The sequence below is a fragment of the Mirounga leonina genome, unplaced genomic scaffold (genome assembly GCF_011800145.1).
Source record: "Mirounga leonina isolate KUSES-001 unplaced genomic scaffold, KU_Mleo_1.0 Mir_366, whole genome shotgun sequence".
Lineage (NCBI taxonomy): Eukaryota > Metazoa > Chordata > Mammalia > Carnivora > Phocidae > Mirounga > Mirounga leonina.
The window spans coordinates 17467135-17485124 of NW_023270709.1; the positions used below are offsets into that span (position 1 = coordinate 17467135).

The 17990-nt window shown below is 41.5% G+C and overlaps 1 protein-coding gene across 1 annotated transcript in view; it reads right to left on the bottom strand.

The window, feature by feature from the left end:
• DTNBP1 (dystrobrevin binding protein 1) overlaps nt 1-17990 on the bottom strand; it is a 121628-nt gene that overhangs the window by 72319 nt on the left and 31319 nt on the right. The window contains exon 6 of the mRNA XM_034985717.1: nt 8734-8866. Within this exon, the coding sequence (XP_034841608.1) occupies nt 8734-8866 (133 nt within the window). The remainder of the gene's footprint in view (nt 1-8733; nt 8867-17990) is intronic.

Below are 17990 nucleotides of genomic sequence, written 5' to 3' on the forward strand. Positions count from 1 at the left end.
CCTGATCCACTCTGCATTCAGCATCCAAACCAGACTCGGTTGCAAAACCTCAGAAGCTAGTTGTTGACTTTCTGCCCAACTCCTTTGATGAGGTGCTTTGGACCTTCTCTTCTGGTTGCAGAACGATGTTCACCCTGTAGGTTCCCTCTGTTCTGTTCTCAGCAAAGCCAGGTCTGTGTGCTACACTCTTGCCAAGCCTCCCACCACCACCCCCAACTTTCAGAAATGAGAAGTACAGGTCAGACCTCTCTGGTCTACTACTTCTCTCGCTTAGTTTGGACGTCATTTCTGGAAGCTCAGGAGCTTGGCAGATTAAACATACACTGGTCAACTACTATGAAAGGTTATGTCATAACACCTCAAATAAATCTCTTACACTTAGCTTGAAAGATTTTTGAAACTTAAGTCTATAGTCTACATGTTAGCAAAAAACACAAACAAAAAGAGCACAGTTCCTTAGCATTAGCCGTAATACAGAAAGTAAAAGGAGTAACTTTCGGGAAATAGGCATGATAACTAAAAGCCCAACACAGAAACAGTGACCCTCGCACCTGCAAGAGTTTCTAAGAGATAACAACCAAGTTCCAAAGTCTGAATCAGTGAGAAATGTTTCTAGAGTTTAGTATGCCACTGAGCAGATTTCAAGTCCAAGAGAAGATTGTTAGAATTATGAGTCATTTATAATTAAGTGGAATTACTAAAATCACTGTCTTCTTCAAGATGTAGCTATTTTCAGAGAAATTCTGACAGTATGTTGCATGCTGAAGAAAACAAAGGATCCAGAAACTTGGAAATAAGAAATACTTTAATAAAGTTACACATTTCTGTATGATTTTAAGGATAATCATTGTGAAAGAATCTCTATAAGCACTCTAAGGAACATAATGGTGGCCCTGGAAAGATTAAAAATTCAGAAGGTTGGGATTCAACATTTCTTTTTAGCTCCACTTCTTCATTCTCTTGTAGTGCTCATGATTCTTTTTTTTTTTTTTTTAAGATTTTATCTATTTATTTATTTGACAGAGAGACAGAGAGAGAGAGCACAAGCAGGGGGAGCAGCAGAGGGAGTGGGAGAGGGAGGCTCCCCATTTAGCAGGGAGCCCGATATGGGGCTCGATCCCAGGACCCTGGGATCATGACCTGAGCCGAAGGCAGACGCTTAACCGACTGAGCAACCCAAGTGCCCATGATTCAGGTTTTTTGTCCCTATTGTTCCTTCTCTGTGCAACTGTGTAATCCTCGATCCTTACATGGCTGCCCTCCCATTCAGGTCCTGATTCTCGTGTGCCTTCTCAGAAGGGCCTTCCCTGCTCACCCTGGCCACAGCAGCTTCCCCCTGCCTCACTACGAGAACATAATCCTGTTTTATTTTCTTCAACTTCTACATAATCATCAGAAACTCTACTTTATTACAGGGTGCCTGGGTGGCGCAGTCAGTTAGGCGTCCGACTCTTGGTTTTGGCTCAGGTCGTGATCTCAGGGTCATGAGGTCAGGCTCCACGCCCAGTGTGGACTCTGCTTGAGATCCTCTCTCTCCCTCTGCCCCTCCTTCTCGTTCTAAAATAAATCAATCTTAAAAAAAAAAGAAATTATACTTCGTTACACATTTGTCACCCCCCGAACACTGTGACTGAAGATGTACTCCCAAATCTCAAGTCCATTTTGCTAACTGCTAGCTACACAAACGTGTAAATGGTTTTAAGTTCTTTATTTTGGCTCACTGTACAAAATACTCTTGTCAACTATACTCGAATAAAAAAAGAAAACAAAAACAAACGATTAAGTCTTCTTACCTGATGACAAGTGTGTACTTCCTATTGCAAGGAATCCATGAGTTAGGTGCATATGGCTAACACATCCTCTGAATTATCTGACACCTTAGCCACTGGTATCAGTACCTATCTTCTGCCCGTAACCACATTCTGCCCACTATACAGTGTTTTACTATTTATCAAGGCAGTGTCTATTCCTGTCTATAAAAGGTATCAGTAATAGGAGTATCACTTTATATGCAGAAATTATTAGAAAAGCTATTTATGGGTATTTTCTCTCTACAACTGTACAGTTCCTTGTATGTCACTTTCATTAGATAACCATTAGATGTCCTTCTTCACTGCAGAAATACCCGGGCTGAACCATCATTCAAATGTTTTCCAAGGGTAGACAAGAGCTATTGGGATCTTCCCTAGGAGTGTTCTAAAGTGGCGTGTTCCCCTCTGCCCATGGTGAGACTCACTGCCACTGTAAGCCACTATGACTGCTGGGAACAGACCCTATTCTCCTTTTATAGAGAGCAGGAAGCTATTCTCTGTACTGGGAATGCATGTCAAATGTATGACAAAATGGCCTATATCCAATGCATATATCAACACCTGGGACTGATTCGGTGTGTTCCAACTTAAAAGAAAAAAAAAAAAGGCAAGTTCAAAGTGACCGGAGACCATGGCTCTGATGCTGGTCCTGACTTCCTGGACCTCAGTTTCCTTCTTAACTCCAGTAATTGCTGCCCCGCCCACTCCACAGGCTCTGATGGAAGCTGAGTGAGAAAATGCCTCCGAGCCTATTGTAGAGACAGTTAGTTCTGGAGGTATGTAAGAAATTACCCTTCATGCCCCTACCCTCCCCATCCCATCCAGCTGTCTACCCCAGATTTTCTGAAAACCTGTAGAGCATGCATTTTATTTTATTAAAGAAATTGTGTTACATAGCACACTCATTTTTTATAATTTTTTGAGAGAGTGCATGCATGTGTGCACAGTGGGGGAAGGGCAGGGGACGAGGGAGAGAGAGAATCCCAAGCAGGCTCCATGCTCAGGGTGGAGCCTGACGTGGGGCTTGATCTCATGACCCTAAGAGCATGACCTGAGCCAAAATCAAGAGTCGGATGCTTAGGGTGCCTGGATGGCTCAGTTGGTGAAGTACCTGCCTTCAGCTCAGGTCATGATCCAGGGGTCCTGGGATGCAGCTCTGAGTTGGGCTCCCTGCTCAGCAGGGAGTCTGCTTCTCCTTCTCTGTCTTCCACTCCTCCCCGCTTGTTTTCTCTCTCTAATAACTAACTAACTAAATAAATCTTTAAAAAAAAAAGTCGGACACTTAACCGACTGAGCCATCCAGGCGCCCCAGCATGCAGATGTTTTAAACATACACACACATACCATCTAGCCAATCTTTTGTTACCATACATTTTCTTCTTTAGAGCAAGAAAAATCATCAGTTTAGATTGTAGGGTATCTTGTTAAAAAGGAAGGTGGTTTATTTTTAAGAAACTCTTCCCCATGGAATCAGATAGTAAGTTTAATTTGGGGGACCGGTATTTGAAAATTTTTCAGATGGTGTTATATAATACAGAAAAATACCAAGTCACACAATTTTAACGTGTATTACACACAGATTGGTTTGTGAGCAAGCAAGCTGTGAGATGCTGAGTCAAACGAATTTCTTTACTACAGCAATTCCCAGAACTCAGAATGCACTGACATGTACCACAAAGCTCCACAAGGCAAACACAGGACAGAGCGCTCCTGGAACTTATTTGATCATGGAAGGTTTTGTCAGCGGCAATCTTCTTAGTCTAGAGTGTTTTTAAGTTCAATTTCTGTATTTGTCAAAATAACGCATGTACGTTCCTTAAGTCAACTAGTGCCCAGAGGGTTTATTTATGATGAGGATCAGAGTTCCCTGCCCCGGCTCTGTCCACCTTCCTGGCCCACTTTTCACATGAAGCCACATTCCATTCTTTTGGCTATTTCTGGTATTTACCTCCATTATTTCTATTCTAATGTGCCAACACTGATAATTATTCATTTTGTTCTATTTTAAATATTACAACATACTGATCCCCTGCTGTGGAAGCCGAGGATGAGCTTTCTTTACTCGCTCCCTCGTAGCCTGCAATACAGCAAGCTTCTCCACCATCTTTCCAGTAAGTTACAGCACAGTTCCGGCCTAACTCCACGTTAGCTATTACAGAGTTCTATAAATACGGTTTGTAACTGAGTCATACGGTGTTTTATTTCTCTTCTTGTAAAACTGTGTTTTCCCCTAGTGTTAAGAGTTGCCTTGTTTGGCCCGTTTTTAAAACATCGTACCTATCACCAAAGACTTGCCGTCACAGCTTACAGAACTCTCAATATGATCAAGCTTATCAGACAACCTATTAGCTTCATTTTCTTCCCTTGGAAACATTGTTCTTGCAATCCTCCAGAAGGTCTTCCTTCTTCAGTCTGGACTGATTGCCAGGCCTGTTCAAACTTCTCTTTACCATCCCCCTGAGCATTCCCGTTGTTTTTCTTCTGAACTGGATGGATCCTCACTGCAATTCATGTCTCTTCTGTGTCCGTTCTTCCTTCTCCTTGGTTTACTCCCTTGTCAGTGGACCATATCCTCCCGCAGTTTCCTGATACGGTGTGTGCATGAGTGAAATCTGAGCCCCTGTACGCCTGGAAATGACCATTTCCTCCCACTTAATGAAAATGTTGCTAAGTAAATGAAAAGTGAAAATCATTCTCCAGTTCTAGCGGTGCTTCTGAAAAGCTCACGTTCCTTTTGATTCCTGATCCTTAAGATTTTTCTGAAGACTTTTATGACCTCTATTCCTAGTGTAGTGAAATTTATAAAAATATGCATTGACAATGGATCTTTTCCCACTCATTTTGTCCGGTACTTGGTGGGCCCTTTCAAACTTATTCATACCATTCAGTTCTGAACAGTTATATGGTATTAGTTCTTTAATAAATTTGCCTTCCCCCCCCTTTTTTTTGTAAAGATTTTATTTATTTATTTGAGAGAGAGAATGAGATAGAGAGAGCATGAGAGTGGGGAGGGTCAGAGGGAGAAGCAGACTCCCCGCTGAGCAGGGAGCCCGATGCGGGACTCGATCCGGGGACTCCAGGATCATGACCTGAGCTGAAGGCAGTCGCCCAACCAACTGAGCCACCCAGGCGCCCCCCCCCCCTTTCTTTCTGAAGCTTCTAGTAGTCAGATAATGAGACTCAGGAATGAATTCTCTAATTTTCTCAACATTCTTAGCTTTTCTTACCTTTGTGCTCTCTTATATAGAGACCAAACATGATCTCCCAATGCTTCGGTTGAAATTTACTATTTCTAAGAGCTCTTTCTTGTCTATTATTCCTTTTCTGTAGTCTCCTGTTCATGTCTCATAAATGCAAAATGGTCTCTTACAAGGTGGCCTCATATATTATGATTTCTGTTTGTAAGTTTCCTTCTGCTCCCCTCATAGTCTCTCATTCCTTTGTGTGTTTTTTTTAATTATTACTACTTTATTTTCTATTTATTTTGGTTCCTTTCACTCTGGAAGCTTTCCTCCATTGGATATTATTTCTCAGCTATCCATTCATATTTAAGAGTGAGGCACCACAAAGCTGATTAGAAGTCATGTACACAAGTGTGGAGCTCAGCATGCAGGGTGCAAAGATGCAGACCCTGCTCTTTCATCAGAGCAGTCCCCCAAACGTCCACACGAGCAGGTGTTTTCTTTTGGGCTGGTCAATTTCTCAGATGAGCCCTCCAATAATCTGCACAGGGGTGTACGTTTGGCTGCCAGACTTCTGGTAGCCAGTGAGGAAAATGGCCAAACAGCCCTACTGTGCGATATGCAGACTTTCACTGAACCCCTGTTTCAATATTCAGTTAACCATTAAACAACACAGGTTTGAACGGCATGGGCCCACTTATATGCAGATTTTTCTCTGATAAATACAGTATAGTACTGTAAATGTATTTTCCCTTATGATTTTCTTAGTAACATTTTTTTCTGTAGCTTACTTTATTGTAAGAGTACAGCATACAATACATACAGCATACAAAGTATGTGTTAATCAACTGTTTGTTATTAGTAAGGCTTAACGCCCAAGTCAGTAACCAACGGAGCCAGGACTTGGGTCTTCTGACTCTAAGGACACACTTTTTCTACTACATAATTCTATCTCTTAAAAGACAAATACTCTGTCATTTCAATTACGTGAAACCTATTAAGACCCGTTCAGTACATTTTGGCTTTCACTTAAATCATGGGCAATACTGCTCTCCAAACACTAAAATTAATTTTCATTTTATAACATATAAATTATAATGCATTAATGAGAATACATTTAAGTCACTGGGTGAAAGTGAAAAGAAAGATATAAAACCTCATAGTTCCAAATTTTATTACTTTTTTTTCTATCTAATAATCAGAAACCTGAAATTTAATTTTACATACTAAAGTATCAGATACCCTGTTTCAAATAATCAGTATTAACGCATATGAATAGAAAAACCACAATATTCACATAGTTCTTGTGTTCAACTAGCTAGAAAACATAACTGGTACAAATATGGAATACCCATCGACTCAGCTGTACAAGAGATCATACAAGGCAGCCAGTGCTGGCCGCCTGACGCGGCATTCACCATGTGCTGAGCATTATTCTAAGCACTTTACCAACTGAATCCTTAACATAACCCTAAAAGGTCTTTTATTATCTCCATTTTACAGATGAGGAAACCATGTAACTTCTAGGGTTCACATGACCTGTACCCACACTGCCCAATTTCCTACAAAAATTTCCTAATTTGCCATTCTAAGCCTTCCTACTATGCTCCTTGAAACCTATTGTATTATAAACTTACATGATTAACACTTTCACAACAGAGTATTTCCCTACTTTTTCATTTAAAATTGCAGACCAGCCGAAACATCTCCAACTCAGCCATCTCTAACTCTATCTTGCGTTGTTCTCTTCCCTTCTGGAGAGAGAGTTCTTTATCTCTCATGCCCCATGATTCAGTCTGAAACCTCCTGGGTCCCAGCACTCATCCACTCGTTCTTTGACAAGGACTGCATTCTTTTTTTTTTTTTTAAAGATTTTATTTATTTATTTGACAGAGACACAGCGAGAGAGGGAACACAAGCAGGGGGAGTGGGAGAGGGAGAAGCAGGCTTCCCGCTGAGCAGGAAGCCTGATGTGGGGCTCGAACCCAGGACTCTGGGATCATGACCTGAGCCGAAGGCAGACGCTTAACGACTGAGCCACCCAGCCGCCCCAGACAAGGGCTGCATTCTTTTTTTTTTTTTTTTTTTATTTATTTGAGAGAGAGAGAATGAGAGAGAGCACATGAGAGGGGGGAGGGTCAGAGGGAGAAGCAGACTCCCCACTGAGCAGGGAGCCCGATGCGGGACTCGATCCCGGGACTCCAGGATCATGACCTGAGCCGAAGGCAGTCGCTTAACCAACTGAGCCACCCAGGCGCCCAAGGGCTGCATTCTTAATGCTGCCACATACCCTCCTGTAATCTCTGTAGGTAAATGCAATTTACAGAAAGCACCTCCAGAAAAACTCACATACTTACAAACTTCTGCAGACAATTTTATCCACAGCCCCCTTGGGGCTCCTTTGGAAGCTCTTCCATGTAGAGCCTGCACACCACCCAATCCCACCCCCACCTGGCCGTCTCTTAAAGGGTCTCTCCCTGAACTACCTGTGTCGGAATCACCTGAAATGCTTGTCTACAGCAAAACCATTGGAATTAGCTCGGGAATTGGGGCTGGCCAATGATGGAGCCCAGGTGTTTGCATGTGAAACACTACCCAGGTGATTCTTATGGCTCATTAACATTTAAGACCCAGTCCTAGAAACACATGGACCTGATCCAAAATTTCAGAATACTCAGTTTCATCTCCGCCCCATCCTTTGGCTTTATTCTAGAAAACTATGAAGTCAGTGTGATAATCTACAATACCTACATATTAGCTTCACTTTTTTCCTCCTGTATACCAGTGACTGGCACTTCCTGTCCGTGTCAACAACCCAGTCCTCCCATACTGCCACACCCTCGATAAGAACACTTAAAACCAACAGGATACTCTGCCCAGCCAATCTTTCTTCCTCTCCCTCCAAATCTGCTCTCAGGCCTAAGCCCAACTCCAGTCCCACGACCTGCGTTTTCTTGCACCATCACAAACCCCCTTCATGGCTCCCCTCCCTGCTCTGCGCGGGGCAGACCACTGACCGTCTCAGGCACTCTCATCAGCTACCGTGGACCCTGCCCTGTGGACCGGAATTCCGAGCCTGCCTGAGGCGGCACTGCATGAGCTGGGATGCTGCAGCTGGTCCCACAAACTGTCACTCTTGGGCTTCCCTTCTGCATCCGGTTCCTATCCCCCCGTGACAACAGTCACGATTTTAACTAATACTTACAGAGCAATTTTTTGTGCCTGATAGCTCTTACCTCATTCAATCCTCACAACAACCCTAGGAAGTGGGTATAGTATCCTCACTATGGGCTAGAGACACTGAGGCTAAGAGAGAGCAAGTAACTTGCTTACGGCCTCACAGCCAGTCCTTGACAAAGCTGAGATTCAAACCCCAGGAACCTGGGCTCGGGTTCCTTTTCTTCCTGCTCTAATAATAAAGGAGGAGAAAAGAAAGAAAAGGAAAAAAGCAGCTCAGGATATGCCACTTGGAGACAATGAGGTCAGGGCTCCTGCTTTCTGGGAGAGCTCTGGCTGTCGCTCTGCTCGCCTCCACCTTTTATCCCAGCCTCAGCTTTACAGAGTTCATCTCCATAATATGGCAACACACAGCGGTACCAAAATATAGATGTATCTCAAGGTCATGTTCTGGAAAGCTTATGAATGAGCTTCACATGTTGCAACCTTTTGTCTTTTATCGGCCCAAACTTACAAAGAACAGCATGTAAAATGAATACTGTTGACCAATTTTTCAAACTCACCTCTTATTTTTCTTGTAATTTTCCAATTGTTGGGACTGCATATGTTTGTATCTTTCTAATTCACACTGTCCACATAAATCCTCCAGATTCAACAGGTGGTTTTCGACTTCCTCAAAGCTAGCCTCTAAGTGAGCTGAAAGTACATAAGGTCCAAAAAAATAATAAGAAACAAACGTAAAAAATCAGAATCCTCGATCATGTTGGAAAAAAAAGTGTTCAAAGGTTAGAAAGTTTAAAATGTTGAAATTGTTTTGCATTTATTTAATATTCTTTATTAAGCATTCTTGAAGCAAAATAAAATACACTGACCAACTTTAAAATGTACTTCAAATTCTCTTGAATTTATTTTTATATTTCAAACATTTGCAAGATATAACTTTCCAAAATACTTTAAATATTCTATTAACCAGGATGATGAGGAAACAGAGCATCGTGATTAATCTGTGATATCCTAATGATCCCATAAACCACATGTGAATAATCAATTTTCACATGAGAATATAGCAAATTATAATTAACACAAATTATACCAAACGTGATTTAAAATTTGAGATTCCAAGTTACTTAAGCAGAGCGTTTGTTTTGCCCTGGCAAATGATACACATCAATTTTCATAAGTCACTTCAGAGCTGTACACATACTCAGTAAGCCCAGGTCACCGGGTGGTGGGGAAGAGACTCAGCTCTGCCCACCAGACCACTGTGGTCTCTACCGTGCCTCTAGGCCACAGAGCTTGGTAGCTTTACTGGAACATGGAGATCATGTTCCAGTGAAAGCCTTCATTTAAGAGATTCGAGACCAAAGCCTGCAGAAATTAACTCAGTGCTTTGCCCAAGGTCACGCGGAGACTGAAGGGCAGCTGGAACAAACTGAGTCCCTCTTGCACTAAAAATAATTTTGAATTGATAGTGTGCTAGGTGAACCAAGACTTCATCGTTGTAGAAGTGAGGACTGGTTGTTTCCTCCGACAACAGAGAAGTTTTAGAGGTCAAAGATTTTAAAGAACTCCAACAAGCACTGTGGCCATTTACCGAACACCACATGTGCCAGACACTGGGATACAAAGATGAAAAAGACAGTCCTTGTGCCAAAGAGCTCAAAGGAGGAGGAGAGATGTATTTCAACGACACCACATCCTCGCGGAGTGAGGTGTGCGGTGCTCGGGAAACTCAAGAGTGGCGTCTAACACAGATGAGGGAGGGGAGGGGACGGTCCGGCAAGAGACTGACCCCCAAATCTGGAAGTCACAGCCATCCAGTGGGGAAGGGAAAGGGCAGCAGAGAAGGAGCGAGCTAGCTGTGCAGCCTTCCAGTCCTGCTTTCACATAAATAGCTACACACAATTACGGCGCATCTAATTCCTTCATGTGTCCACTAGATTTCCACAGGACTTTCCAAATTAGCTTTTGAAGCATCTGGATTAGAAGCAAACTCCTCAAATTTCAACTTGCAGTTTTAGGTTTATTAGATGCACATTTTGGCCTGTTCGTAATCTTTGATCCAAAGGCCTGGCCAAATATCTATGCTATCTATAAAACCTCCCTCTTCTGTTTGGTAGGGCCTAGGGTTTAAAGACATGGATTTGGGGGGAAAATAAAATTTTGCTGAAAAATAAAAATGTGATGACAGTTTAGCAGTCCTTTTCAAAGACATTTCAGGTACTCCCAGATATTGATGGGTCACTGTAAAACCGTGGGAGGGCTGCAAAGGGCTGACGATCATGCAGTTCAAAACAGTTTTGAATCTATCTTCAGGGGCCACAAAAGACTGTTAATATATGTGATATGGGATTATGGAAAGCCCAACCTAAAATAATATGCAAAATCTAAATTTCAATCCATGAGGAATTAAATCCAAGATTTTTAATAATGACATGAATGGTATAGAGGGTTTATGTGGGGGGAAAACCAGCAAAATGATGTTACTATATTCATTGCTGTTTACGTTATTTTTTGTTGTTGTTATTACATAAAACGGAAAAACGAGTAGGAGCCTCAGTCTCGGAGCTATGACTACTGACCCTGAAGAAGCAGTACTCAGCTCATGCTGTTATAACCAGCTTGACAGGGTTTTAAAAGGTGATCATAGCTAATAGGATTATTTAAAAGGCTATTTCACTTTGATTAGTGATAAGAACTAGAATAATTAAATTTAATACGGAATCCATTTAACTCTAAGCTACTTGGTTCCTGCAGTATCATGCATGTTACGTTGTTATCCTTAGCATACAGGGGACCAATTAGGAGGAGGGCGCCTGGGTGGCTCAGTCGTTTAGCGTCTGCCTTCAGCTCAGGTCATGATCCCAGGGTCCTGGGATCGAGCCCCACATCGGGCTCCCTGCTCCTCGGGAGGCCTGCTTCTCCCTCTGCCTGCTGCTCCCCCTGCTTGTGCTCTCTCTCTCTCTGTGTCAAATAAATAAATAAAATCTTTTAAAAAAAAAACTCTGCCCCTTACAATGAGGTGAGACATCTCATCTGTAAAAAAGGGCTAACAATTCACATCTTGCAAAGCTGTCAAAAGGGTCCAATGGGGCAAAGTATATACTATATACTTACATATAAATATAAATACAAAGTATACCTAACTCAGCACTTGACAGTAATTTATAACTGATTATTAAAAAATACAGGGAAAAAACTATAAAAATTAGCTAAGTTCCATAAAAGTCATTTACTTATTTATTTTTTAAAAGATTTTGAGAGAGAGCGCGCACAAGCATACTCACGCAAGTGGGGGTGAGTGGAGGACAGGCAGACGGAGAGGTAGAGGGAGAGAATCTCAAGTAGACCCTCCACTGAGCAGGGAGCCTGATCTCACGACCCTGAGATCATGACTTGAGCCAAAACCAAGAGTCGGACACTCAACCGACTGAGCCACCCATATAAAAGTCATTTAAAACTAATAATTTGGCATACCAGAAATGATCATGATATAAACACCTACAGATATAACAGACCAAAGTATCAATTAAATTTTCATTTTTTTCTAGCAAAATTACATGCCTAAAAATTATACTCAAAACTATGTTGTTAGACTTAAGATCCCTTATAAATGAGGGGAATTAAATTTTAAATGATTTTGCTAAAAAGAAAATAAGTAATGGAATCAATAATTGTTCTATATTTGAAGACATATATGTATTTTTTTACCTTTTTGATTTCTATTTGGACAGATGGCAAGTTCTATTTTTTTATAGATATATTTTTTAAAGATGTTATTTATTTATTTGCCAGAGAGAGGGAAAGAGAGCACAAGCACAAGCAGGGGGAGCAGCAGGCTCCCTACTAAGCAGGGAGCCTGATGTGGGACTCAATTCCAGGACCCTGGGATCATGACCTGAGCCGAAGGCCGAAGCTTAACCAACTGAGTCACCCAGGCGCCCCCAGATGGCAATTTCTATTTAGAGTCTAGCTCTGTTGGTTGACTAGAGAACTAATGAAGCCAGAAACTTGAATGAAATGACTTGATACCTAGTCAGGCCAATTCATTTCTCATGGAGAGAAATTCTCTTCTAAATACATATTGAACTTGCCACCCTAGTTCACTCTTGTGTAAATAAAATGGCAACCAAGTGAAACATGTGACTGGTTTAGGACCAAACCTGGAACTACTACTAAGAAACAAACTAGGGGCGCCTGGGTGGCTCAGGTCATGATCCTGCGGTCCTGGGATTGAGACCCATGTCAGGTTCCCTGCTCAGCGGGGAGCCTGCTTCTCCCTCTGCTGCTCCCCCTGCTTGTGCTCTCTCTCTCTCTGACAAATAAATAAAATCTTAAAAAAAAAAAAATACTTTGGAAACAAATTGTACATGCTTCTGAATTGACCAACAGCATCATATTCTTGTGTTTCTGAATGGCTAATCTAGATCTAAAATGCTTGGGAGACTCAGTGGCCATTTCATTGCTACCACCAAATTCGTATTTATGTTCTCTCCTCTAGAAAATTAAAGGCTCCTGAGTACTTTAAGAATCCAGTTTAGGGGGGCGCCTGGGTGGCTCAGATGGTTAAGCGTCTGCCTTCGGCTCAGGTCATGATCCCAGGGTCCTGGGATCGAGTCCCGCATTGGGCTCCCTGCTCCTTGGGAGCCTGTTTCTCCCTCTGCTTCTCTCTGTGTCTCATGAATAAATAAATAAAATCTTTAAAAAAAAAAAAAAAAGAATCCAGTTTAGGGGTGTCTGGGTAGCGCAGTCTGTTAAGCGTCTGCCTTCAGCTCAGGTCATGATCTTAGGGTCCTGGGATCGAGCCCTGCGTTGGGCTCCCTGCTTAGTGGGGAGTCTGCTTGAGATTCTCTCTCCCTCTGCCCCTTCCCCCTGCTCATGTGCTCACTCTCTCTCTCTCTCAAATCAATAAATAAAATCTTAAAAAAAAAAGAATCCAGTTTAACACCTTAACTTAGTATTCAGAAACCTATCACCCCCCAGCACCACAACCTACTTTTCCAATCTCACTACTACTTTCCTTCGGGACCATTCACCATTCTAAGACGACTCATGCACATTCCTGTCTCTCTGACTCCTGTCTACTCGTGAGATGCCTCTGCTTGCCTGCCCTCCTCCCTCTTCTGCACCTCCACACACCTCTGAACCTCACACAGAGCTTATACTCTGATATTATCAACTATTTATATATTCCTGAGTATTCTCTCAGGAATCAGTAAGGGTCTTAAGGGTAATAACTGTATGTTTGCATCTTTGTATCCCCTAATACCTAGTCTACTGAATTCAACTAAGAATGACTCTATCCCACTAAGACATCAAATAACCAAAAAAGCAAACGTATGATTCATGTTCATCTAACTTAAATATGAGGAGCTTATGCTAAATTTTGTAAAAGGATGAATTAAACACGGGCAGAGAAGTTAGAAAACATTAGGCAACACTATGGTACTTTTGTTATTAATATGTCAGACCAGGCCCCTTATCAGTGAGTTAGAGCAGCAAAAGCAATGGAAATTTTCCATTTTAACTCTTAACTGGCTTGAAATCAGGAATCAAATATAGAAGAACTATATCGACAAAAATAAATGTTCTTCCCTTTTTACATTAGAAACTTTTAAAAATTCCTTTAAATAATTACAACATATATATGTGATGAGTACTCTGAATATTTTATATTGCATTTAAATGGCAGAAAATGAATGTCCCGGTCACAACCTGCTCATTTCCCATTACAAAATGAATCGTGTATGTGAGTTAGTTGGTAACCCAAACTTAGAATGCACGCACATAAAACACTAGCAGGGCTCCACAGATACAAACATACCTTCACGAGAAGCTCAAACCTGACCATTCTGCTCGCTACACCAACAGCCTATGTCTCATTCAGCGACCAGTGGAAAAGAGAGGTGGAATTTTATTGTGAAAAGCCACGTGGGAATGCCTGACAACAGTGCGGGGAAGAGCTTCAGAAATCCTTGCTGAGAAGACCGTCCCGGAGGAAGGGCGATTCTGGTTGCAATTTTTCTTTGTGCCATTTGTTTGAAATACGTATTATCTGCAGTGTAACCGCTTATATATGAAGAATGGGGTGGCACACTAAAATTATTTCATACTTGAGTACTTTTCTAACAAAACAATTAGCCTTGAGGAAGAAAGAAATCTTCTTTGGTTGCAAAGCCAAAGGTCACAGAGGCCAGGTACTAAAAGGCTTGAAAGATCCTTCAAATGCTTACATTACCCTTTTATGTAATAAGATAATATAGCAATGATGCTGTGGTAACAAGGAACTTTAAGAAGTGAATTAGCTTGCAAATGCTGTTATGGCATGAACGAGATCTGGGTGGCACAGGAAAAGGTGTCTAAAGAGAGTTAATGTTCCTCCTCCCAGAAAGGAACCTGAACAATAAAATAAATCTAGTTTACAAAACATTTGTAGCTGGGGCAGCCTCTCTGCCAGAGCTCTTAAATTCCATAAAGACAGCAAAACAACAATGTATCAGGTTAGGTCAGATCAAAAGAAAGATACAAACTCAGTCTATGGCTGTCACACTTACAGCACTCTGTTTAAGAATTCACAGATTCTTCTGTTCTGGAAGAGAACAGTCTTTTCGAAGTAGGTCACTTAAACTAAGCAAGAGCAAAAACTCTGAAGAGCTCTTGACATTTGAAACTTCAATAAAGGAATAGGGTTAGGCTACCCTCTAGTGGAAGTTCAAGAGAATTCAATACTTTTCACACATTTTACCAGTTTTATGATAAAATGCACACTGGTTATTTCAGAAGAAGGACGAACCTGGTTGACAACATTCCATTTTTTCTCCTTATACATGATCTACCAATGACCAGAATACAACACTGTTCATCTACCACATTTCATGCTGTGGCTTTGCATTCTACCCAATTTTACAGGATAAGCTCAACTGCGTAACATCCATCCAAACCCTTTTATCAAAGAAGAGTGGTTTTGTAAATTTGCAAAGGCTAGAGAGACTTCCACTAGAACATCGGCATCTTGATGGCAGGTACCCAGTCCTGTTCAGTGTTGTAGTTCCCAAGCCTACAAAGAGCCCCATGGCACACGGTAGATGTCTCATTAGGTACTAAGCACTGAGCTGAGGGCTCTCCTTACATCTGTCATCTCGTTCAACCCTCCAACTACCCTCTGAGGCAGGAACTCTCATCCTCTTTCTGCAAAGAAACAAGCTTGGAGTGGTCAAGAAGCCTGCATGGGGTCTCACAGGAAGTTGTGGAACTGGGATCCAAACCCAGATATGAGAGGAGTCCACAGCCCTTATTCTCCAGTTCCCAGCATATCTTCATCATTTTTTTTTTAACGTCAAACTACCAGTAATTATCTATTACACAGGCTTATGTAAGATGAATGGATCACACTCCATTTGAAAAAAAAAAATGAAGGGATTATCCAGTCTTACTTCACAATTCCTGGGGGATCATGTAATCAGGAGTCATATTTATTAAGCCATAGGATAAGGCATCTAAAAGCATCATCAAAGGTTCAGATTGCTCACATCACGTAAGTCCTTTACTCTGTAATAAGGACAGATAGTCTAGAGGGCAGAGCAAGACTAAAAAGGACACGCAGCCCGGAAGATAGTGAAATTGACTGGATATGGTATCAGATCTGACAGGGAAAGAACACAAAGTTCAAAGAAGTTAAGAAAATCCTGTGACTATATACAGGTCAGTTACTACTTCCTAGTTTTTAAAATTTTTTAAATTATTGCTTGACTAAGCCTTAATATTACTTCGAAGTATTAAGGTGATAAGAGATATTTTGAGGCTGCCAAAAAATAAAAGAATCCAGTAGTATATGAGCAAACATTTAAGACACTGGTTCCAATATCTAGGAATGATACATAAACTCAAAGGGCTGATATCCAAGATCTATAAAGAACTTCTCAAACTCAACACTCAAGAAACAAATAACCCAGTCAAAAAATGGGCAGAACACATGAACAGACACTTCTCCAAAGAAGACATACAAATGGCTAACAGACATGAAAAAATGCTCAACATCATTAGCCATCAGGGAAATACAAATCAAAACCACAATGAGATACCACCTTACACCAGTTAGAATGGCAAAAATTAACAAAACAGGAAACAACAAATGTTGGCGAGGATGTGGAGAAAGGGGAACCCTCTTACACTGCTGGTGGGAATGCAAGCTGGTGCAGCCCCTCTGGAAAACAGTATGGAGGTTCCTCAAGATGTTGAAAATGGAGCTACCCTATGACCCAGCAATTGCACTGTTGGGTATTTACCCCAAAGATACAGATGTAGTGAAAAGAAGGGCCACATGCACCCCAGGGTTCATAGCAGCAATGTCCACAATATCCAAACTGTGGACGGAGCCGAGATGCTGTTCAACAGATGAATGGATAAAGAAGATGTGGTCCATATACACAATGGAATATTATTCAGCCATCAGAAAAGATGAATACCCACCATTTGCAATCGACATGGATGGAACTGGAGGGGATTATGCTAAGTGAAGTAAAGCAGAGAAAGACAATTATCATATGATCTCACTGATATGTGGAACATAAGGAATAGCAGGGAGGACCACAGGGGAAGGGAGGGGAAGCTGAAGGGGGAGAAATGAGAGAGGGAGATGGACCATGAGAGACTATGGACCGCAGGAAATGAACTGAGGGTCTCAGAAGGGAGGGGAGTGGGGGAGGGGGTAATAGGGTGATGGGTATTAAGGAGGGCACACGTTGTGATGTGCACTGGGTGTTATACGTAACTAATGAATCACTGAACACTACATCAAAAACTAATGATGTACTATACAGTAGCTAACTGAACATAATAATAAAAAAATGAATTCATACACTACATTCATGATACAGATATATGTTTATATAACCTACCCCACCAAATCTGGCTTTAAAATATTTTCCTATTGTAAAGAATATCAGCACCCGGTCCAAGACATTTAAGTTGCTTACCTAAAAGCCTCAATTTGAAAACACCTCTCTATGGGGCTTACTCTAAGTCAACAGATACGAGGCCTTCACACTTCCAGTTTTGACTATCTGTTCTACAGTTAGTCATTCGTTACTAAGTATAAATATCAAACAAATAACAGCAATACAGTGAAAACCAAAGGTAGCGTGTATTTCAACTGCTAATGGTAATTCAGACTGGCAATGTATATGAAAACCACCTTAGATTTTAGAGGTATCTTTTAAGCAAACAAAATTCACTCTTCAAAAAGAGCTCAATACAAGCATACCTCGTTTTACTGTGCTTCGCAGATACTGTGTTTTTTACAAATCCAAAGTTTGTGGCCACCCTGCACTGGGCAAGTTTATTGGTACCATTTTTCCAACAGCATTTGCTCACTGCATAGCTCTATGTCACATTTTGGGGATTCTCGCGATAATTCAAACTTTGTTATTACTGTGGTGATCCGTGATCAGCAGTCTTTGATGTTACTACTGTCACTGTTCTGAGATGCCATGAACCACACCCATAAAAGATAGAGAACTTAACTGATAAATACTGTGTGTGTTCTGACTCTCTACCAATGGGCCGTTCCCCCATCTCTCTCCTTCTCCTGGAGCCTCCCTAGTCCCTGAGACACAACAATACTGAAATGAGGCCACAATAACTGTACAATGGCCTCTAACTGTTTAAGTGAGAGGAAGAGTCACACATCTCTCACTTTAAATCAAAAGTTAGAAATGATTAAGCTCGGTGAGGAAGGCATGTCAAAAGCTGAGACGGGTTGAAAGCTAGGCCTTTTGTAGCAAGCAGTTAGCCAAGTTGTGAATGCAAAGAGAAAGTTCTT